The sequence below is a fragment of the Oncorhynchus tshawytscha genome, unplaced genomic scaffold (genome assembly GCF_018296145.1).
Source record: "Oncorhynchus tshawytscha isolate Ot180627B unplaced genomic scaffold, Otsh_v2.0 Un_contig_588_pilon_pilon, whole genome shotgun sequence".
Lineage (NCBI taxonomy): Eukaryota > Metazoa > Chordata > Actinopteri > Salmoniformes > Salmonidae > Oncorhynchus > Oncorhynchus tshawytscha.
In genome coordinates, this window is record NW_024609810.1 from 52501 (window position 1) to 75940 (window position 23440).

At 48.0% G+C, this 23440-nt stretch overlaps 2 protein-coding genes across 9 annotated transcripts in view; one reads left to right on the forward strand and one right to left on the reverse strand.

Moving 5' to 3' along the window:
* pphln1 (periphilin 1) overlaps positions 1–14805 on the forward strand; it is a 43371-nt gene extending 28566 nt beyond the window's left edge. For all 8 annotated transcript variants that reach the window (XM_042318579.1, XM_042318577.1, XM_042318584.1 and 5 more), the window contains exons 9-10: positions 4912–5043; positions 14020–14805. In XM_042318579.1, coding sequence (XP_042174513.1) covers positions 4912–5043; positions 14020–14223 — 336 coding nt within the window. In that variant the 3' untranslated portion in view covers positions 14224–14805. The remainder of the gene's footprint in view (positions 1–4911; positions 5044–14019) is intronic.
* A 2076-nt stretch (positions 14806–16881) lies between these two features.
* The window catches only part of prickle1b (prickle homolog 1b), a 32269-nt gene continuing 25710 nt past the window's right edge, over positions 16882–23440 (reverse strand). Inside the window, 5 exon segments of the mRNA XM_042318576.1 lie at positions 16882–18707; positions 18951–19460; positions 19463–19891; positions 20071–20257; positions 21996–22199. Coding sequence (XP_042174510.1) covers positions 17782–18707; positions 18951–19460; positions 19463–19891; positions 20071–20257; positions 21996–22199 — 2256 coding nt within the window. The 3' untranslated portion in view covers positions 16882–17781.

Here is a 23440-nt window from a genome sequence, read left to right on the forward strand (position 1 = left end):
AGGGAGAGAGGGAGACGGAGAGGAGTAGAGAGGGAGACGGAGAGGGAGAGGAGACGGAGAGAGGGAGACGGAGAGGAGTAGAGAGGGAGACGGAGAGGAGGAGAGAGGGAGACGGAGAGGAGTAGAGAGGGAGACGGAGAGGAGTAGAGAGGGAGACGGAGAGGAGTAGAGAGGGAGACGGAGAGGAGTAGAGAGGGAGACGGAGAGGAGTAGAGAGGGAGACGGAGAGGAGTAGAGAGGGAGACGGAGAGGAGTAGAGAGGGAGACGGAGAGGAGTAGAGAGGGAGACGGAGAGGAGTAGAGAGGGAGACGGAGAGGAGTAGAGAGGGAGACGGAGAGGAGTAGAGAGATGGAGACGGAGAGGAGTAGAGAGATGGAGACGGAGAGGAGTAGAGAGAGACGGAGAGGGAGAGAGAGACGGAGAGGAGGAGAGACGGAGAGGAGTAGAGAGGGAGACGGAGAGGAGTAGAGAGGAGACGGAGAGGAGAGAGAGAGAGACGGAGAGGAGTAGAGAGGAGACGGAGAGGAGAGAGAGACGGAGAGACGGAGAGGAGAGAGAGGGAGACGGAGAGGAGTAGAGAGGAGACGGAGAGGAGTAGAGACGGAGAGGAGACGGAGAGAGAGAGAGACGGAGAGGGAGAGGGAGAGAGAGAGACGGAGAGGGGTAGAGAGAGAGACGGAGAGGGGTAGAGAGGGAGACGGAGAGGGGTAGAGAGAGAGACGGAGAGGGGTAGAGAGAGAGACGGAGAGGGGAGAGAGAGAGAGGGGTAGAGAGAGAGGGGAGAGAGAGAGAGACGAGAGAGAGGAGTAGAGAGAGACGGAGAGGAGTAGAGAGAGACGGAGAGGAGAGAGAGAGAGAGAGACGGAGGAGAGAGAGAGACGGAGAGGAGTAGAGAGAGACGGAGAGGGAGAGAGAGAGACGAGAGAGGAGAGAGAGAGAGACGGAGAGGAGTAGAGAGAGAGAGACGGAGAGGAGTAGAGAGAGACGGAGAGGGGTAGAGAGAGAGACGGAGAGGGAGAGAGAGAGACGGAGAGGAGTAGAGAGAGAGACGGAGAGGAGTAGAGAGAGAGAGACGGAGAGGAGAGAGAGAGAGAGAGACGGAGAGGAGTAGAGAGAGAGACGGAGAGGAGAGAGAGAGAGACGGAGAGGGAGAGAGAGACGGAGAGGAGTAGAGAGAGAGACGGAGAGGGTAGAGAGAGAGAGACGGAGAGGGGAGAGAGAGAGACGGAGAGGGGTAGAGAGAGAGACAGGGAGAGAGAGAGACGGAGAGGAGTAGAGAGAGAGAGGAGAGGAGTAGAGAGAGAGAGAGACAGGAGAGAGACGGAGAGGGGTAGAGAGAGATGGAGAGAGAGAGAGAGACGGAGAGGGGTAGAGAGAGAGACAGAGAGGTAGAGAGAGAGAGAGAGGAGAGGGGTAGAGAGAGAGACGGAGAGGGGAGAGGAGAGAGAGGAGAGGAGAGAGAGAGAGACGGAGAGGGGAGAGAGAGAGAGAGAGAGACGGAGAGGGTAGAGAGAGAGGAGAGAGAGAGAGAGACGGAGAGGGGGGGTAGAGAGAGAGAGAGACGGAGAGGGGTAGAGAGAGGGAGACGGAGAGGGGTAGAGAGAGAGAGACGGAGAGGGTAGAGAGAGAGACGGAGAGGAGTAGAGAGAGAGAGACGGAGAGGGGAGAGAGAGACGGAGAGGGGTAGAGAGAGACGGAGAGGGGTAGAGAGAGACGGAGAGGGGTAGAGAGAGACGGAGAGGGGTAGAGAGAGAGAGACGGAGATGGGTGGAGAGAGACGGAGAGGGGTGGAGAGAGACGAGGGGAGAGAGAGAGGGAGAGAGAGACGGAGAGGGGTAGAGAGAGACGGAGAGGGGTAGAGAGAGACGGAGAGGGGTAGAGAGCGAGGGGTAGAGAGCGAGGGGTAGAGAGCAAGAGATGGAGAGAACCAGAGGGAGAGGGGTAGAGAGAGCGAGACGGAGAGGGGTAGATAGAGACGGAGAGGAGTAGAGAGAGATGGAGAGGAGAGAGAGAGACGGAGAGGGGAGAGAGAGAGACGGAGAGGGGCAGAGAGAGAGACGGAGAGGGGTAGAGAGAGACGGAGAGGGGTAGAGAGAGAGACGGAGAGGGGTGGAGAGAGACGGAGAGGGGTGGAGAGAGACGGAGAGGGAGAGAGAGAGACGGAGAGGGGTGAGAGAGAGACGGAGAGAGGGGAGAGAGAGAGACGGAGAGGGGTGGAGAGAGACGGAGAGGGGTGGAGAGAGACGGAGAGGGGTGGAGAGAGACGGAGAGGGGTGGAGAGAGACGGAGAGGGGTAGAGAGAGACGGAGAGGTAGAGAGAGAGAGACGGAGGGGGAGGAGAGAGACGGAGAGGGGTGGAGAGAGACGGAGAGGGGTGGAGAGAGACGGAGAGGGGTAGAGAGAGACGGAGAGGGGGGAGAGAGAGAGAGACGGAGAGGGGAGAGAGAGAGCGGAGAGGGGTAGAGAGCAAGAGGGAGAGGGGTAGAGAGCAAGAGGGAGAGGGGTAGAGAGCGCGAGACGGAGAGGGGTAGATAGAGACGGAGAGGGGTAGATAGAGACGGAGAGGAGTAGAGAGATGGAGACGGAGAGGAGTAGAGAGATGGAGACGGAGAGGAGTAGAGACATGGAGACGGAGAGGAGTAGAGAGATGGAGACGGAGAGGAGTAGAGAGATGGAGACGGAGAGGAGTAGAGAGATGGAGACGGAGAGGAGTAGAGAGAGAGACGGAGAGGGGTAGAGAGAGACGGAGAGGGGTAGAGAGACGGAGAGGGGTAGAGAGAGACGGAGAGGGGTAGAGAGCAAGAGATGGAGAGAACCAGAGGGAGAGGGGTAGAGAGAGAGAGACGGAGAGGGGTAGATAGAGACGGAGAGGAGTGAGAGAGAGATGGAGAGGGGAGAGAGAGACGGAGAGGGGTAGAGAGAGACGGAGAGGGGTAGAGAGAGACGGAGAGGGGTAGAGAGAGACGGAGAGGGGTGGAGAGAGACGGAGAGAGGGGTGGAGAGAGACGGAGAGGGGTGGAGAGAGACGGAGAGGGGTGGAGAGAGACGGAGAGGGGTGGAGAGAGACGGAGAGGGGTGGAGAGAGACGGAGAGGGGTGGAGAGAGAGGGAGAGGGGTGGAGAGAGACGGAGAGGGGTGGAGAGAGACGGAGGAGAGGGGGGAGAGAGAGAGAGAGGGGTGGAGAGAGACGGAGAGGGGTGGAGAGAGACGGAGAGGGGTGGAGAGAGACGGAGAGGGGAGAGAGAGAGGGGAGAGAGACGGAGAGGAGGAGAGAGAGACGGAGAGGGGTAGAGAGAGACGGAGAGGGGTGGAGAGAGACGGAGAGGGGTAGAGAGAGAGACGGAGAGGGGTAGAGAGAGACGGAGAGGGTAGAGAGGAGACGGAGGGAGAGAGCAAGAGGGAGAGGGGTAGAGAGCAAGAGGGAGAGGGGTAGAGAGCGCGAGACGGAGAGGGGTAGATAGAGACGGAGAGGGGTAGATAGAGACGGAGAGGAGTAGAGAGATGGAGACGGAGAGGAGTAGAGAGATGGAGACGGAGAGTAGAGAGATGGAGAGAGATAGAGACGGAGAGGAGTAGAGAGAGAGAGAGAGAGGAGAGGAGTAGAGAGATGGAGACGGAGAGGAGTAGAGAGATGGAGATGGAGAGTAGAGAGAGAGAGAGAGGAGTAGAGAGAGACGGAGAGGAGAGAGAGAGACGAGAGAGGGGTAGAGAGAGACGGAGAGGGGTAGAGAGAGAGACGGAGAGGAGTAGAGAGAGAGACGGAGAGGGTAGAGAGAGACGGAGAGGAGTAGAGAGAGACGGAGAGGGAGTAGAGAGAGACGGAGAGGAGTAGAGAGAGACGAGAGAGGGGTAGAGAGAGACGAGAGAGGGGTAGAGAGAGACGGAGAGGGGTAGAGAGAGACGGAGAGGGGTAGAGAGAGACGGAGAGGGGTAGAGAGAGACGGAGAGGGGTAGAGAGAGACGGAGAGGGGTAGAGAGAGAGGAGAGGGGAGAGAGAGACGGAGAGGGGTAGAGAGAGACGGAGAGGGGAGAGAGAGACGGAGAGGGGTAGAGAGAGAGAGATGGAGAGGTTGAGAGAGAGCGAGACGGAGAGGAGTAGAGAGAGAGAGAGAGAGACGGAGAGGAGTAGAGGGGTAGAGGGAGAGAGAGACGGAGAGGAGTAGAGAGAGAGAGAGAGAACCAGAGGGAGAGGGAGAGAGAGAGAGAGACAGAGAGGGGTAGAGAGAGACAGAGAGGGGAGAGAGAGAGACAGAGACAGAGAGGAGTAGAGAGAGAGCGAGACAGAGCGGGGAAGAGAGAGACAGAGAGTGGTAGAGAGAGAGAGAGACAGAGAGGAGTAGAGAGAGAGATCCAGCAGTATAGAAGCAATGATCTAAGTTGGCCACGTTTTCTCCCTGTCTTAGTCTCTGACACATGGGGGACCAGACTGTTATACCCAGTGGGGGGAGGGATAATGCTGTTGGCTGGCTGATCTCTCTCTACTAAAGAGGGTTAATTGGAGATCTGCTGTGTGATTTGATCACCGTACTTAATGCAATGTTAACATCTCATTTTGATTTGGGGTTTATTTGAACTTTTCCCATGATGCACATATGCAGAGTCTAGCTGAGCCCTGAAAGTAGGGAACGCTCCACTTCGATGCTGACCAGAGCACTGTGTGTGTTTTGACTCTCTGGACATGACCACACCCATATCGATTCACTGGCATTGATAGCAGAGTGGACAATGTAGAAGGACTTTATGCTTAAAAAAGTTCAGTTTTTTTGTCTTAAATTTATCACTTAAAATAGATACTTGAATAATAATGAAATAAATGAATATAAAAGCTTGGGATGAATCGGTTTTCAGAAATCCTTCTTCCAGCCAGCGGAGCGACCCAGGACACCATCTCTCTCTGTCTCTCTCCCCAGGAGGAGGCTCATGTCCTAGAGTGGGACCGTGAGGAGGGCCTGCCCCCCATCGATGAGACCCCCAAGACCCAGGATGACTTCCAGGAGCGCCGAGCGCAGGCCATCGGAGCCAAGGCCCGGGAAATAGAGCAGGTACCCAACACAGACATGTCTCTGGCGTGGTGAGCCCACATACACACTTCAGCCCAACACAGCCATGTCTCTGGCTTGGTGAGCCCACACACACACTTCAGCCCAACACAGCCATGTCTCTGGGGTGGTGAGCCCACATACACACTTCAGTCCAACACAGCCATGTCTCTGGGGTGGTGAGCCCACACACACACTTCAGCCCGACACAGCCATGTCTCTGGCGTGGTGAGCCCACACACACACTTCAGGTTATTTATCATATGTATAATGATACAGACACGTCACATTAAACAGTCAGGTCATGTGGTCTGGAAAAGTGGAATTCAGGCCTGGAGTTTTTCCTTATCCTGTCATCTGAAGCAGGAGAAACTCCTGGGCCGAGTCATGGTTTCTTATCAGTGTATTACTGCAAACAGCCAGATGCCCATACATACCAGGTTTATATACCATCCCCACCCAGCCTAATTCTACCCAGGTTTATATACCACCAGTCTAGTTCTACCCAGGTTAATATACCACCCCCACCCAGTCTAGTTCTACCCAGGTTAATATACCACCCCCACCCAGCCTAGTTCTACCCAGGTTAATATACCACCCCCACCCAGCCTAGTTCTACCCAGGTTAATATACCACCCCCACCCAGCCTAGTTCTACCCAGGTTTATATACCACCAGTCCAGTTCTACCCAGGTTTATATACCACCCCCACCCAGCCTAGTTCTACCCAGGTTTATATACCACCAGTCCAGTTCTACCCAGGTTTATATACCACCCCCACCCAGCCTAGTTCTACCCAGGTTTATATACCACCAGTCCAGTTCTACCCAGGTTTATATACCCCCACCAGCCTAGTTCTACCCAGGTTTATATACCACCCCCACCTCCCAGCCTAGTTCTACCCAGGTTTATATACCACCAGCCTAGTTCTACCCAGGTTAATATACCACCACCACCCAGCCTAGTTCTACCCAGGTTAACATACCACCCCCACCCAGCCTAGTTCTACCCAGGTTAACATACCACCCCCACCCAGCCTAGTTCTACCCAGGTTTATATACCACCACCACCCAGTCTAGAAGGGGTGGGATAGAAAGCACCTGAGGCGTATGTTTTTTATTTATTTATTTAACCAGACAAGTCAGTTAAGAACAAATTATTATTTACAATGACGGTCTAGTAACAGTTACTGGCCGTTATTCAGGGGCAGATCGACAGATTTGTACCTTGTCAGCTTTGGGATTCAATCTAGCAATCTTTTGGTTAGTGGCCCAATACTCTACCCACTAGACTACCTGCCTCCCCATGTGTGTGTATGTGTTGTCCTATGCTCCCAGTGAGCTAATTAAGGGCACCTGTGCTGTTCTACTGAGTTCATTAAATCTGAGTGTCCTCCTGGGGTAGAGACCTAACACACACAGAACCCTTCTGTGGAGCTGCACCTCAGAGCATGACCCTTACAACAGCCATTTGATGTCCTCTTCCCTCAGAGAAAAAAAGCATGTTTGAGGGGCCATAGTAAGGATCCTGTCGTTAAACATAGCTCTCCTCTAGGTCTAGTCTGAACACATCTGGTCAGCTCTCCTCTAGGTCTAGTCTGAACAGCTCTCCTCTAGGTCTAGTCTGAACACATCTGGTCAGCTCTCCTCTAGGTCTAGTCTGAACACATCTGGTCAGCTCTCCTCTAGGTCTAGTCTGAACACATCTGGTCAGCTCTCCTCTAGGTCTAGTCGTGAACACATCTGGTCAGCTCTCCTCTAGGTCTAGTCGGAGAACACATCTGGTCAGCTCTCCTCTAGGTCTAGTCTGAACACATCTGGTCAGCTCTCCTCTAGGTCTAGTCGGAGAACACATCTGGTCAGCTCTCTGGTCAGCTCTCCTCTAGGTCTAGGTCTGGTCAGCTCTCCTCTAGGTCGGAGAACACATCTGGTCAGCTCTCCTCTAGGTCTAGTCGGGGAACACATCTGGTCAGCTCTCTGAACCTCTGGGTCTAGGTCTCTGAACACATCTGGTCAGCTCTCCTCTAGGTCTAGTCGGGGCTCCTCTAGGTCTCTGAAAACACATCTGGTCAGCTCTCCTCTAGGTCTAGTCGGGGAACACATCTGGTCAGCTCTCCTCTGGGTCTAGTCTGAACACATCTGGTCAGCTCTCCTCTAGGTCTAGTCGGGGAACACATCTGGTCAGCTCTCCTCTAGGTCTAGTCGGGGAACACATCTGGTCAGCTCTCCTCTAGGTCTAGTCGGGGAACACATCTGGTCAGCTCTCCTCTAGGTCTAGTCGGGGAACACATCTGGTCAGCTCTCCTCTAGGTCTAGTCGGAGAACACATCTGGTCAGCTCTCCTCTAGGTCTAGTCGGGGAACACATCTGGTCAGCTCTCCTCTGGGTCTAGTCTAGGGAACACATCTGGTCAGCTCTCCTCTAGGTCTAGCTAGGTCTAGTCGGAGAACACATCTCAAGGTCGGGAGAACACATCTGGTCAGCTCTCCTCTAGGTCTAGTCTAGGGGAACACATCTGGTCAGCTCTCCTCTAGGTCTAGTCGGGGAACACATCTGGTCAGCTCTCCTCTAGGTCTAGTCGGGGAACACATCTGGTCAGCTCTCCTCTAGGTCTAGTCGGGGAACACATCTGGTCAGCTCTCCTCTAGGTCTAGTCTGAACACATCTAGCATTAAATTAATAATAAAATGTTACGTTTATGTTGAAAGCAATATCTTTGTGTGAAGTTGATTATTGAAGCGTAGTATGTCTTGTCCTCACTGCAAACTGAGAGTGAGAGAGACAGTGAGATTTCAATAGAAAGCACATTTTTGTGTGTTTGAAGCGTAGGTGGTATGTGATGTGTTGGCCTAAGCTGAACACTAAAGACACATCCCAAACCTGTACTTCAAAGCCAATTGTTCAAACCTGTTTCTATCTGCATAAAGAAGCATTGCTTCAGAGAAACTATTCCTGAGCGCACTGGGCCTCCCTCAACATCTGTTGATTTCCTCTGAGGTTTCACCTTGCTGCTCTTTCCACATCAAGTGATTGAAGTGTGTGTTTAGGTCCTCAGATCATACATAGTTAAGTGACCCAGCATGGAAGCCTTTTAAGAAACAACCTCCTTATTTCACATTAGAAAGGTCTGTGAAGTGGGACTCTCCACTGCAGTAATGATTAGCCGCTCAACAAGTGTCAAGCAGATGCCAACCACACACACACACACACACACAGAGAGAGAGAGATGTTTATTTTCCCTCCACAATCTGGTCCAGCCATCTCTTCCATTGTACACTTACACTGGCTCCCTCTACCCTTTTCACATATCACCTGTCGTCCCATATAGCCTACTGTGTTTGTGTAGCAAAGTGAAATTGGACTAAATTCCACCTCCATGGCCTTCTCACTGTAGAGGAGGAGGAAGATGAGGCATATGAATGGTGTTGACTTTGGCAGAGCTACCAGCTTAGCTCACTTCCATGGACTGGTTAAAAGGCAGAAAGGCATGGCTGGCATCCAGCTTCTATAGGGCCTATTCATCATCGTCTGGAATGTGGCACCAGACTAGGGCCCTATTCCCTTTAAAGTGCACTACCGGGGAGCCATTTGGGACACTGGTTTGAGGTAGGCCATACCCCTCATAACCTGGAAAGCTGGGAGCATGTTTTGATTCATTAGCAACCCTTTAAGCTCCAGAGCCACACTGTGTGGCCTCTCCTCCTCCTCAGCCCTCAGGCTCTAATCAGAGCGGGGCTGCGGCCCCTGTCTCCGTGTCCCGGCTGGATCCCCTCCCTGTCCTTCCGGTATGCATTATCTCTCTGATCCACAGCCCAGAGATCAGGCTCTGCACTCCTACCAGTCGACACCTCCATGCTCAAAGCAATAGGCTCAACAACAGGACCCAAACCGACAGCCACCCACACCTCCAGTGGTCAAGAGCAACTTCCTCCCTGTTTGGGTAATGGGTTCAAGGGTCACACAGGAAGTATGTGAAAGTACAGCGTGCTCTATGAAATGCGTTGTTAGGAGTTGGAACATGGCACTTCCTGCTTTGGACTGATTGGATCCTCCTGTTATTCCGTACACGTTCAGTGTAGCCTACCTGTGAATCTAAACCGCTCATGGTGTAGTAACTAAGGAGTTGAGGTTGGAAATACAGTCACTATGTTGCCTGACCATCTCAGTTACTATAGAACTAACAATACAGCCTTAACACAATGCAGTGCTGATTATCACAGTCATGTATGTACGTGTGTGAATGGGTAGGGCTCTTGATTAACATGCATATGATATCGGGTGGCAGGATAGCCTAGTGGTTAGAGTGTTGGACTAGTAACCGGAAGTTCAAATCCCCGAGCTGACAAGGTACAAATCTGTCGTTCTGCCCCTGAACAGGCAACCCACTGTTCCTAGGCCGTCATTGAAAATAAGAATTTGTTCTTAACTGACTTGCCTTGTTAAATAAAGGTAAAATAAAAAATATCAGAGCCATTAGAGGTTTCATGCGATGTCATTATCATGGCCTCTGCCTTCCTTACAGAGCCTGGCTCTAGTCCACAACCAGCAACATTGTGATTGGCTAAAAATAGCCAGGAAGTGAAAATGCCTAGCAGTACAGTAGCAACTGTTAATGGGGTTGGGTTGGGTGGAGGACTGAGGATGTGTCCCAAATGGCACCCTGTTCCCTACATGGCCCTATGGGTCTTGGTCTAAAGTAGTGCACTGGATAGGGTGCCATTTGGGATGCATCCTGACTGTAACCTGGCTTAGATGTCCTCATCTGATCCCCCCACCCCAACCTTCACATTCCTGCCCAGCCAAACTCAGCTGTGGTTCGTCTTCAACTCCAGCACACACCCACTCACTCCCCCAGGCCTGTTAGCTTCCTGTATCGGCCTGGCGTATCGAGCCCTAGAATCCAGATAATTAATAATCTAGTTTAAATTGGACTAAATCTATATTTGACCTAAACTCAACCTTGTGTCCTGATGACTTTCTGCTTGGTCTAATGAGCGTTAGTGAATGAATGAATTACATTTTATTTTCGTGTCAAATCGCCAGTTGGTAACCCGTCCCTTATGAGATGTCACATAAACAAACATTATTACTTTGCTGTGATAATTCTTCTTCCGGTGTGCAGTGCACATCACATCGAGTGAAAAAAATAAAATACAAATCAATCCATAATAAATAGTAAATAGGGTTATCCAATCAATACTTACATCACTAGAGCAGTAAAACATCTACATCTAGAAAAATGAAAGTGAAGGCATTTAAACCCACAAAGAGAAGATTAGTGATAGTTCACCTTACTGTTCACACAGGACAGGAGAGAGAAGATTAGTGGTAGTTCACCTCACTGTTCACACAGGACAGGAGAGAGAAGATTAGTGGTAGTTCACCTCACTGTTCACACAGGACAGGAGAGAGAAGATTAGTGATAGTTCACCTCACTGTTCACACAGGACAGGAGAGAGAAGATTAGTGGTAGTTCACCTCACTGTTCACACAGGACAGGAGAGAGAAGATTAGTGATAGTTCACCTCACTGTTCACACAGGACAGGAGAGAGAAGATTAGTGGTAGTTCACCTCACTGTTCACACAGGACAGGAGAGAGAAGATTAGTGGTAGTTCACCTCACTGTTCACACAGGACAGGAGCCAGTAGGAGAGAGAAGATTAGTGATAGTTCACCTCACTGTTCACACAGGACAGGAGAGAGAAGATTAGTGGTAGTTCACCTCACTGTTCACACAGGACAGGAGAGAGAAGATTAGTGATAGTTCACCTCACTGTTCACACAGGACAGGAGAGAGAAGATTAGTGATAGTTCACCTCACTGTTCACACAGGACAGGAGCCAGTAGGAGAGAGAAGATTAGTGATAGTTCACCTTACTGTTCACACAGGACAGGAGCCAGTAGGAGAGAGAAGATTAGTGGTAGTTCACCTTACTGTTCACACAGGACAGGAGCCAGTAGGAGAGAGAAGATTAGTGATAGTTCACCTCACTGTTCACACAGGACAGGAGCCAGTAGGAGAGAGAAGATTAGTGGTAGTTCACCTCACTGTTCACACAGGACAGGAGCCAGTAGGAGAGAGAAGATTAGTGGTAGTTCACCTCACTGTTCACACAGGACAGGAGCCAGTAGGAGAGAGAAGATTAGTGATAGTTCACCTCACTGTTCACACAGGACAGGAGAGAGAAGATTAGTGGTAGTTCACCTCACTGTTCACACAGGACAGGAGAGAGAAGATTAGTGATAGTTCACCTCACTGTTCACACAGGACAGGAGAGAGAAGATTAGTGGTAGTTCACCTCACTGTTCACACAGGACAGGAGCCAGTAGGAGAGAGAAGATTAGTGGTAGTTCACCTTACTGTTCACACAGGACAGGAGCCAGTAGGAGAGAGAAGATTAGTGATAGTTCACCTCACTGTTCACACAGGACAGGAGAGAGAAGATTAGTGGTAGTTCACCTCACTGTTCACACAGGACAGGAGAGAGAAGATTAGTGGTAGTTCACCTCACTGTTCACACAGGACAGGAGAGAGAAGATTAGTGGTAGTTCACCTCACTGTTCACTGTTCACACAGGACAGGAGAGAGAAGATTACCTCACTGTGAAGTAGTTCACCTCACTGTTCACACAGGACAGGAGCCAGTAGGAGAGAGAAGATTAGTGGTAGTTCACCTCACTGTTCACACAGGACAGGAGCCACAGGACAGGAGCCAGTAGGAGAGAGAAGATTAGTGATAGTTCACCTCACTGTTCACACAGGACAGGAGCCAGTAGGAGAGAGAAGATTAGTGATAGTTCACCTCACTGTTCACACAGGACAGGAGCCAGTAGGAGAGAGAAGATTAGTGATAGTTCACCTTACTGTTCACACAGGACAGGAGCCAGTAGGAGAGAGAAGATTAGTGATAGTTCACCTCACTGTTCACACAGGACAGGAGAGAGAAGATTAGTGGTAGTTCACCTCACTGTTCACACAGGACAGGAGAGAGAAGATTAGTGATAGTTCACCTCACTGTTCACACAGGACAGGAGCCAGTAGGAGAGAGAAGATTAGTGATAGTTCACCTTACTGTTCACACAGGACAGGAGCCAGTAGGAGAGAGAAGATTAGTGATAGTTCACCTCACTGTTCACACAGGACAGGAGAGAGAAGATTAGTGGTAGTTCACCTCACTGTTCACACAGGACAGGAGCCAGTAGGAGAGAGAAGATTAGTGGTAGTTCACCTCACTGTTCACACAGGACAGGAGCCAGTAGGAGAGAGAAGATTAGTGGTAGTTCACCTTACTGTTCACACAGGACAGGAGCCAGTAGGAGAGAAGATTAGTGGTAGTTCACCTCACTGTTCACACAGGACAGGAGCCAGTAGGAGAGAGAGATGATTACACAGATCCACAAAGAATTCAACAGAAATAAATGTTTTTGATAAACTCCCATATCTACTGGGTGAAATACCTCGGTGTGCCATCACAGCAGCAAGATTTGTCATCTGTTTCCACAAGAAAATGGCAACCAGTGAAGAACAAACACCATTGTTAATACAACCCATATTTATGTTTATTTATTTTCCCGGTACTTGAACTATTTTCACATAATATGACATTTTATGTCTATTATTTTGGAACTTTTGTGAGTGTAATGTTTACTGTACATTTTTTGTTTATTCCACTTTTCTTTATTATCTACCTCACTTGCTTTGGCAATGTTAACATACGTTTACCATGCCAATACAGCCCTTGAATTGAATTGAGAGAGAGACATAAAAAGAGAGCAAGATAAGAGAGCGAGTAGGGGAGAAAGGGAAAATAGAGTGACGGGTCTGTTTCCTAAAGGCCTGACAGTGAATCACCTCTTATAGCTGCAGACTCAGAGGCCCTGAGAAAAGGACTGTAGCTGGAAGCTAAACTACTCTGGACGGCACAGCCCCGTGCTGTCTGAGACAGCTCACAGTATGCAGTGGAGAGCTGTCAGGGTGTGGTAACCAAGGGCTAGTGAGTGGACCATGTTGGAATGTCCATAATGATCTTGACTGCATGTGTTCTCGGCTCCCATGTTGGTCTGTAGAAGGTCACAATTCTAAACAGGCCACTTTTCTCTCTCCTTCTGCATGTTTATGATGAGAACCTTTTCCAGGTGTCACCCTGGGGCAATGGGGTGGACTGTTTTTCATCTTAATGACAGTTCAACAGTGTCTTCCCTTGGTGTTTTCCCTCTGTTATTTAACTCTTTCCTTGTCGGTGCATGTTTCCATTTGTGATTTATTGTGACAGGAAAGATTACAGATTTAAGGCCTTCTTTTATTTAGCTCTTGTAATCCAAATGTTGATGTTGTATTGCATTCATTTTAGATAAGCTAGACAAATCCTCCTCTGATCAAATCATTAGACTGTGCACTAGGGCTGACCTTGTATGACATCCGCAGTGTATTTGCTGTATGGTCTGTGTGAGCCATTGAAGACTAGGTGTGGGGTCAGCAGTTCTCATCAAGGTTTTAACACCTCTCCTCTCATTGTTCCCCTCACACCTGTTACAAGCCCTAAAGCCTCAACTCCTCTACTTTACTGGGTTTTTATTGGCCCCGGGGCCAGGCTAGCCAATAAGAAGGCTTGTGTGCTGACAGGAGACCTGGGTCTACGTGTTAACACAATGAAGTGTGTGTTCACACCAGAGTGTTCTCTTCTCCCTTCGCAGGGCTATTGAACGAGCATGTAGACGTGAGCTAGCTCGGGGCTCATCAGGAAATAGTTTCTAAAACCAGACACATTTTCCAAGGAAGTACTGATGTTCCTAATCTGAAGAGCTAGTACTGTTAATTTGTTCCAGCTCTGTAGTTGATGTTCACTACTTGTTAATCATGTTGTATTGTGATTGTTTTATTAGATTGCACTGACTGAAATTCCTTGTGGATAAGAGCATCTGCTAAATGACCACAATGAAGTATTATTGGCTCCTGTTTCTGATGTTGTGTTGTTTTCCAGGTGTACCGGCAGGACTGTGAGACGTTTGGCATGGTAGTGAAGATGCTGGTTGCTAAGGACGCCAATCTGGAGAAGCAGCTGCAGACTCCACTCCGAGAGAACCTGGGAGAGATCAGGGAGCGTTGCCTTGACGACCTCAAGCACTTCATCACCGATCTGGATCAGGTGATTGAGGTCGTACGGCAACCGGAACCCTCCACCTGAGACAGACAGCCAATCGCGTCCCATCTTACTGTAAGGGAGCCAATCAGGTCTGGTCTTTTTTTTGGGCCTCCGGCATACAGTGAAGGCAGGACTCCCAGGGGTCTGCCATGTGTTAAGACTGTGGATATCTTGAGCAGTATTGGCCCCATGTTTTCCCATCTTTCTGGGTTTCAGGCCAGACGTGCACCAGGTGACCCATATGTACTGATAATGTCCAGCAGTAATTAGTCCATGTTGTCAAAAACAGTGTTCAAAGTTCTGTTCAGCTACTTCCTCACCACCCGATGAGGGTATTGGTTCTACAATGTCCTTAACAAGTAGAACTGGTATGTCAATTTAGGCTAATAGTTCATCTGGGATTTACTGATTTTAAAACTGTTGTTAACCAGTGTAACCATAGGGACTGGTCATCAGTGTTTTTTACTGAACTGGTAATCTAAGGATGATGTGACGTGTTATAGGTCAGTATCCACTGGTACCACAAACAATGCTCTGCTACTACAGTACCAGTCAAAGGTTTGGACACACCTACTCATTCAAGGGTTTTTCTTTATTTTTACAATTTTCTACATTGTAGAATAATAGTGAAGACATCAACACTATGAAATAACACATGGAATCATGTAGCAACAAGAAAGTGTTAAACAAATAAAATAAAAAAAAATATATTTGAGAATCTTCAAAGTAGCCACCCTTTGCCTTGATGACAGCTTTGCACACTCTTGGTATTCTCTCAACCAGCATCACCTAGAATGCTTTTCCAAAAGTCTTTAAGGAGTTCCCACATATGCTGAGCACTTGTTGGCTGCTTTTCCTTCACTCTGCGGTCGTACTCATCCCAAACCACCTCAATTGGGTAGAGGTAGGGTGATTGTGGAGAGCCAGGTCATCTGACGCAGCACTGCATCACTATCCTTGGTCAGATAGTCTTTACACAGCCTGGAGGTGTGTTGGGTCATTGTCCTGTTTAAAAACAAATGATAGTCACACTAAGCGCAGACCAGATAGGATGGCATCCGTAGCAGAATGCTGTGGTAGCCATGCTGGTTAAGTGTGTCTTGAATTCTAAAATCACAGACAGTGTCACCAACAAAGCACCATCACACCACCTCCTCCATGCTTCACGGTGGGAACCACACATGTGGAGATCATCCGTTCACCTACTCTGCGTCTCACAACGACACGGCGGTTGGAGCCAAAAAGCTAAAATTTGGACTCATCAGACCAAAGGACAGATTTCCACCAGTCTAATGTCCATTGCTCGTGTTTTTTGGCCCAAGCAAGTCTCTTCTTATTATTGGAATCCTTTAGTAGTGGTTTCTTTGCAGCAATTCTACCATAAAGGCCTGATTTCACGCAGTCTCCTCTGAACAGTTAATGTTGATGTGTCTGATACTTGAAGCATTTATTTGGTCTGCAATTTCTGAGGCTGGTAACTAATGAATTTATCCTCTGCAGCAGAGGTACCTCTGGGTCTTCCTTTCCTTCATGTGGTTCTCATGAGAGCCAGTTTCATCATAGTGCTTGATGGTTTTTGCGACTGCACTTGAAGAAACTTTAAAAGTCCTTGACGTTTTCCGGATTGACTGACCTTCATGTCTTAAAGTCGTTTCTCTTTGCTTATTTGAGCTCTTCTTGCCATACTATGGACTTGGTATTTTACCAAATAGGGCTATCTTCTGTACACCACCCCTACCTTGTCACAACACAAATGATTGGCTCAAACGCATTAAGGAAAGAAAATATACAAATTTTCTTCTTCTAACAAAGGCACATCTGTTAATTGAAATGCATTCCAGGTGACTACCTCATGAAGCTGGTTGAGGGAATGCCAAGAGAGTGCAAAGCTGTCAGAATTGCAAATATATACAAATAAAAAAATTAACACTTTCTTGGGTTACTACATGATTTCATGTGTTATTTCATAGTTTTGATGCCTTCGCTATTATTCTACAATGTAGAAAATGGCAAAAATAAAGAAAATCCCAGGAATGAGTAGGTGTGATCAAACTTTTGACTGGTATTGTATGAGTCCAGTTCTTGTTTTATGAACTCTTCCTGCTAGGTACATTTGATTTGAGATTGCTGCAGCTGAAGCAAGACTTTTGGTGCTACTGCCTGGGAGTAGGATTGTGCTACTTGTGTAAAGTCTTGTATGGTCTGAGAATATTCATGTTCTCGTTTTTCTTTTGTATGGAAAATGTGTTAATCTGACTACGTTCTACTTCAGCCAGTATGGCACTGGCCTGCTAAGTGGGATTCCATGTTGTGTTTCCTGACCGTGTTGTATTCACCACCAGTGCTAATCTGGCTGGGAGAAGAAACAAAACACTTTCTAAACGTCAGATACTCAACTCAACTTTCTATATGTGGAACTGACACGTCTTTGATGATTTGTGATTTAAAACGATTTTTGAGTGTAACAATAATAAAGATGGTTTTTATTATGTAAACGGTCTAGTAGACTATGTAGTATCTACCATTCACGTATCAGGTTTGGTTCCATCCGATGATACTTTGTGGGTCAGTGTTTGGTTTAGGTGCACTGCTTAAACACCAAGTTATTTGCATTGTATATTTGAATATTTACTATGTCTAAAAACGCTATCAAATCAGTTATTCTACTACATACAAAAAACTGAAACATTTTCTGAAACGTTTGGTAAGAATATTTATTCAAAGCTTCTTTACATCACATAACAGTTAAGTATTCATGGTATAATGACTTGCGCTGTATAAAGGGCATGTATGGAGAAGAGCTCTGTAATGTAACTGAATCTGGACAGGTTGGTTTTACGTTGTATTTTACACCCTGAGGGACAAGCGTGTTAGAGAATTAACATTGGAATACAGCGAAGACTCAGGGTATCACTTTGAAGTTGAGAGGTTTAAGAGCAACTTCATGTAAATTGTTACCAGAAACCAGATATTATGGAATTTTGATTTGAGTAAGCAGATGGTTTGTATTCTGGCAATAGTTGGTTTGTTTTTTGTAAAGCCTTGAATGGTTGACAAGTGATGCGTGCAAAATAGCTCTACTTATTACTACAACAGCTTGTCCCGCCTCCCTACGCCAACTTTGTTTACATCAAAACCAGAAAAATCTTAGTTTTAACTCAGGGATATAAAAATACCAGTATTAACATTTTAACTTAATATACACATTCATATTTTGTACTATTAAATAATTATGTTGGTTAGTCCCTAGAAGTCTACTTTACTAACTATTCCTTTCCCTGTCAGCAATAACAATAGTGCATTAATTGCCATTTAATGCACACAATTGTATTGCTGGAATACTTTCAATGGTTTATCGTACAATGTGTAAAAAAAAAAAAAAAAAAAATATTTTTTTTAATGAATTTTATAAAAAGAAAAGGAGAAAATGTATTTTTTTTTTTAGGTCTTCTGGCATGGTTTGAGTTTTAGACATGACTCATAATAAGAAGTCCAATAATATGGACAATGTTTTGTCCAGCAAGTCCAACTACAAAGAACTGGTCTCACCTGTCCACAAATGATTAGTGCTGGAAGTAAAACAGCGAATGTACATCTAGATTATGAAATGATGCAGTTCTTGCCTCTGTGACCCTTCTTTCTGGATTTAGTCCGTGAGTCGTTGGGTGACATGGCCGTAACACGTGTTGGGAAGTCCTCAGTGTAGTATTGATACCTGCTAGGAACCCTGGGCTGGGGAATGAGCTGCCCCAGGAAGTAACCTTCCTCCTCAGAGTCTGAGGAAGAGGAGGAGCAGGTGGAGCACCAGTCTTCCTCGTCAGCGTACAGGCCACCTAGGAAGCGGTCGCGATCCCGGTCACCCCGAGCCTGGAGGGAGTAGTCTGAAGTGGTGTGGGGATAGGTTGGTGGCCTGTGAGCACCAGGGCCAGGTTGGTTGAAGAGGGCCGCGTGGTGTTCCTGAAGGGAACTCAGACCATGTCCCTCGTAGGGCCTCTGCACCCGTTCCTTAGGCAGGAGGTTAAGAGCGTTGTCCGAGCGGGTTCTACGGTTGTGGTGGCGGCCGTGGTGGTGCCGGTGTGGCCTTTCGGGGTCCTCGTGGTGGTACACCCTCCGACGCGTCCTCTCACTCTGAGGAGGCTGACGCACCGCCAGGTTCTGGCAAGACCCGTTATCCACTGTGTCCTCAGAGAACTTGACCATCTGCTGGCCAGGTGGCCGTGTGGACTGGGACCTGCTCCTCCTCAACACTGGCAGCTGAAGGTGAGGTGGTGGAACCTCCTGTTTAAGAGGGAGGGGTGGGAGGGGCAAAGACACCGGCCCCTGTACCCTCTGCGCCCCCCTCCGCACCTCCTCTTCCTCCTGGTCTGCTGCCCCCTCCTGGTGATCCAGAGAGTTGGTGCTGCGGTGGAGCATGGAGGAGTTGAGGGTGCCCATGATGCTCATCTTCTCACAGTCTTCTGGATCCAGCAGGTTGTGGAGAGAGTAGAGGATCTGACCCTCCTTACTGTCTCCATCCGCTGACGCACCTGGGAGGACAGGACAATATAAAGCTGTGTTACTTGACAGAAGCAGGAAAACAAGAGTTCTTTACTGTAGCTATTTTGTTTAATGGCTTTTCATACTATCTTTTCCTGTTCCATGTAAATCTCCATTATTACACTGGAATTAATAACTGATTGCCGACTGCCTTTACCAGATTACTTTCACCAGAAGTCCATCAAACACTGTTTTACAGTGAACAAAGAAGCACATGTGATATGAACTCTTACCAGTGATGTTAGAGAGGGCTAGAGAGTCCATTGAGTCTCCGACACTGTGCTCAGTCTTCCTCAGCTCGTCTGTGATACACTCCAGAGAGTCTTCACACCACTGCCTGGGGTCCAGCATCCATAACCCTGCTCCCCCAGCGCTAACCCTCTGGTCCATCAGCCCCTGGTCCAGCTCCAGATCATGGATCTTTCTGGCACTAGCTGGGCCCGGATGGCTTCCGTAAGCCGAATCCCCAAGCCCGTCTTGGGACTGTGCCCAGTACATCTCAGGCAGGTGCTTCTTACTGACCAGCCCATCCTGGGACTGGGCCCAGTACATCTCAGGCAGGTGGCTCTGGTTCCTGGGACTGGTGGTGGTGGAGGCTGGTTTAGTCTCAGGCTTCAGCCAGGGCTCGGCTGACCTACTGGTGCCGGGTTCCTCTGAAGGCTGCGTCTGGAACACCCCGGCGCGGTCCCCGAACTTGAGCAGGAGCTGTGTCATGTAGTCCTCGTGTTCGGCCCACTCCTCTGATCCTCCGGAGCGTCCTCTCGGTCCCTCCAGGTGTGCTCCTCAGTGAAGCCCATGTGGGACAGCTTTTGACCCACAATATCCATTTCTCTGTCCCCTCTGTCTCCATATAGACTAGGAGTCTTGTTATAGTCAGCCACTGCAACCGGGCTGAAGAGCTGGGACTGCCTCCACTGTTCAGCCACCGGGTGGCTGCTCTTGCCCATGTGACTCTGGCGGGATTCACGAGAGCCGGCGGACTGGAACACCGAGTCAGAGGAGTCTGAGGCGTAGACGTCCTCTCCCAGGCTGCAGGCCTTGGAGCAGTAGATACGGCCCTGCTTGGGCAGGAAGGGACAGCCCAGCAGGGCGCTCTTACACTGGGCACAGCAGAAACACGTGTCTGTAGCGTGCCAGTGGATACCCTCGTAGGTCATCTGGGCATGGTCCACTCCTGGTGGAGGCAAGAAGGGAGGGAGAGAGGAATGGAGGGAAGAGAGGGAGAGGTGGTGAATGTAGAATAACTTCTTTAAAAGGCTTCAGCATCAGGCTACCCATTATGTCAACAACTCTTTATTTATTCCAGTAATCAGGCATAGATTGACCACATATGAACCAGAGATATTGACTCACCTATATTCTCCCCGCAGGCTTCACAGTACTCTGCGTACAGAGACTCGAAGCAGCCGCAGCAGTAGGGGCGGCCATCTTTCATGATGTATCGCTGACCGCCGAGCACCGTCTCACACTCGAAACAGGCAAAGTGCTTCATGTGCCAGTGACGCCCCTCGGCCTCAGTGCACTCATCAGAAAAAATAATCTGAGGGGGGGGGGAAATAAACAGACATGTTTAAATACTGTCTGCTACTTATAGAATAATTAGGAAACAGACAAACACAAGATGAATTCAACTTCAGTTACTAATTGTGCAATAAGTTTATTATTGGTCATGTCATGACGTTGGCCTGTGGGTAAGGTTTATGATCCCCCCCCACCATAAACACATTTCTCCCTTCCCTCTCTCTTGACTCTATAGAGGGACTCTTGAATAGCCTTTGTTAAACAGAGATTCTGGGAACATCAGAAGGTGGGGGGAAATGAACCATATTTTGGTAATCCAACCAGTTGAACGTATGCGTTGGTATTTAATGAATATGATGTCAGTTCGGTTGTCATCTGAGACATTCTCATCAATGATAGGATGACATAAACGATACAGTGGAAACTCTACACATTATAGTTATCAGATTCACATGGAATTGTTGTGCAATTTAAATGTTTGAATATACAATTATTGGTGAAAAGATTAAATGTAATTTTAGCTTCCAAATGAGAGATTTGGGTTTTCATAAGGTTGGGCTCTGCTCATGGGCTATAAACTATGAAACACACCCTTCTCTCTCCACTATATAAAAGCCCTTGACGAAAATGTAACCTCCTGTTCCGGGTACATTAGGATGAAGGTCCGATGTCAGAAGGGTTCAGATAATAACTACAGAACGAAGCCAACCTCAGCGTGAGCTTTGGTTGCGAATAGTATGAATTTTTAACTCTTATTCACTACAGAAGTGATACCTCCTAGCCTTTGAGTTAGCAACAGCAGGTGCAAACGTGGGCTAGGAAAGAACAGACAGAGTATCCAATCTACCACACAACGACTGTACTACAACGTATCCAATTTACCACCAGAGACATTCTTCAAAGGACTCTGTTGGGCAACACGGCCTTCCATCTACCACCAACCTACCGAAGCGCCGCTCAGAGTAAATATTTATTGCATTTTCCTTTTCCAAATGGGCGGTAATTTAGAATGCATAAGATTCTGTATTTACGATAGAGTAGCTGCCTATGGCCCGATAGAGACATCGCTTCTCCCTTTGTTCTTCAGTCTTCCCGCTCTTTCACTCAAACCCAGTCCCCTTTGGGTAACCAGCTGTCATATCTGTTTCGTCCGCAAGGGACGTTTTCCTTTATGACATAATTTGTAATCAAGGTATGACTCCTTCTGTGTATATGTAATTCTGTGTGATTAGTTAGGTATTTAGTAAATAAATAATTAAACCCAATTTTGTATTGCTGATTCAACTTGTTAGCCAGGGTTCGTGAAGATAACCAAGAATTTACAACTTTCAGATGAGACTGAAATTATGGATTAATATTGACTGCTATTGATGTAAAATATTTTAGAGTCTTTAAGAGTTTATTTGGAAGATTAACAGCTCTATAAATATTATTTTGTGGTGCCCCGACTTTCTAGTTAATTACATTTACCTGATTAGCTCAATCAGGTCATTTTAATTACAGAGAAAGGATTTTATAGAATAGCATGTCATATCACTTAATCCGGCATAGCCAAAGACATGACAGTCACATCGCTTCAGTAGGCTACTGTCTATCTCCAGTGTTTAATGAACAGACTGACTAAAGCCTAACTACTGTACGGTATGTTGAAAAAAAAGTCTGCCATTGTTTCAAGCCAACACTTCAATGTTTCATGTCTGCAATGAGTTAACCTCATCACAGGTTATTGATCACACACACACACACAGTGATCTCACCTCATCGCAGGCTGAGCATCGTGGTTTCAGCAGCTCAGAGTGGTGTCGTCCACAGTGGATCTTTCCATCCTGGTGGAAGTAGATAAGGTCTACCAGCAGCTCCTGACACGTGGCGCACGCAAAGCATGCTGGGTGCCAGCACGGCCCCGGACCCGCCCGCGATGCAAAGATGGCCATCTCTCCTCCACTAATGCCCTCACCACACTGGGGATAAAACAACATGTTTATATGGAGAACGACGGGGTATCAGTCCACACAAAACACCAAGGAATGAGTCAATTGTCATGGTGTTTGTGTCCTTGTGTTGTTTTGTTCTGTACATGTTTAAGTAAAACCAAACACTAGAATATAGTCTCATCCCTTCAGATTGTATGATTCCAGAGAGCTCACCAGAGCATGTCTGAACATACAGTCATCAGTCTTTAAATAACTACTGCCAGACCTGGGTTCAAATACTATTAGAAATCTTTCAAATACTTGAATTGCTTGCTTTAACCTGCCTAGAGTGACAGATGGGCAGTGGTCCCATTGTGCTAGGCTAGCTCAATCAAGCCAGGCTAAAGTATTTGAAATGATTTCAAATACTATTTGAACCCAGGTGTGAGCACTAGGACCACAGGACACCACAGCTGTTGTCCATTATTACCAAGCCACCATCGGCCTTGGAAACTGGGGTGTCGTGTGTCCCCTGAAGGTACAGCAATCAAAACTACAGCTATGGGCAAAGCTACGCCGCTTTGTGAGTCTCTCTCTCGCTCTCTCTCTCCGTCATGCTCTCTTTCTCTCTCTCTCGTTCTCTCTTTCTATGTCTCTCTGTCTATGTCTCTCTCTCACTCTTTCTCTCTTTCTATCTCTGTCTGTCGCTCTCTCTCTCTCTCTCTCTCTCTCTCTCTCTCTCTCTGTCTTTCTGTCTATGTCTCTCTCTGTCTCTCTGTCTATGTCTCTCTCTCTTTCTGTCTCTCTCTCTCTGTCTCTCTCTCTATCTGTCTCTCTGTCTATGTCTCTCTCTCTCTCTCTGTCTGTCTTTCTGTCTATGTCTTTCTGTCTATGTCTCTCTCTCTCTGTCTATGTCTCTCTCTCTCTTTCTGTCTCTCTGTCTATGTCTCTCTTTCTGTCTCTCTGTCTATGTCTCTCTCTGTCTATGTCTCTCTCTCTCTCTCTGTCTTTCTGTCTATGTCTCTCTCTCTCTTTTCTCTGTCTCTCTGTCTGTCTCTCTCTCTCTTTCTGTCTCTCTGTCTATGTCTCTCTCTCTCTTTCTGTCTCTCTGTCTGTCTCTCTCTCTTTCTGTCTCTCTGTCTATGTCTCTCTCTCTTTCTGTCTCTCTGTCTATGTCTCTCTCTCTCTCTCTCTGTCTGTCTCTCTCTATGTCTCTGTCTCTTTCTGTCTATGTCTCTCTCTGTCTTTCTGTCTATGTCTCTCTCTCTCTTTCTGTCTCTCTGTCTATG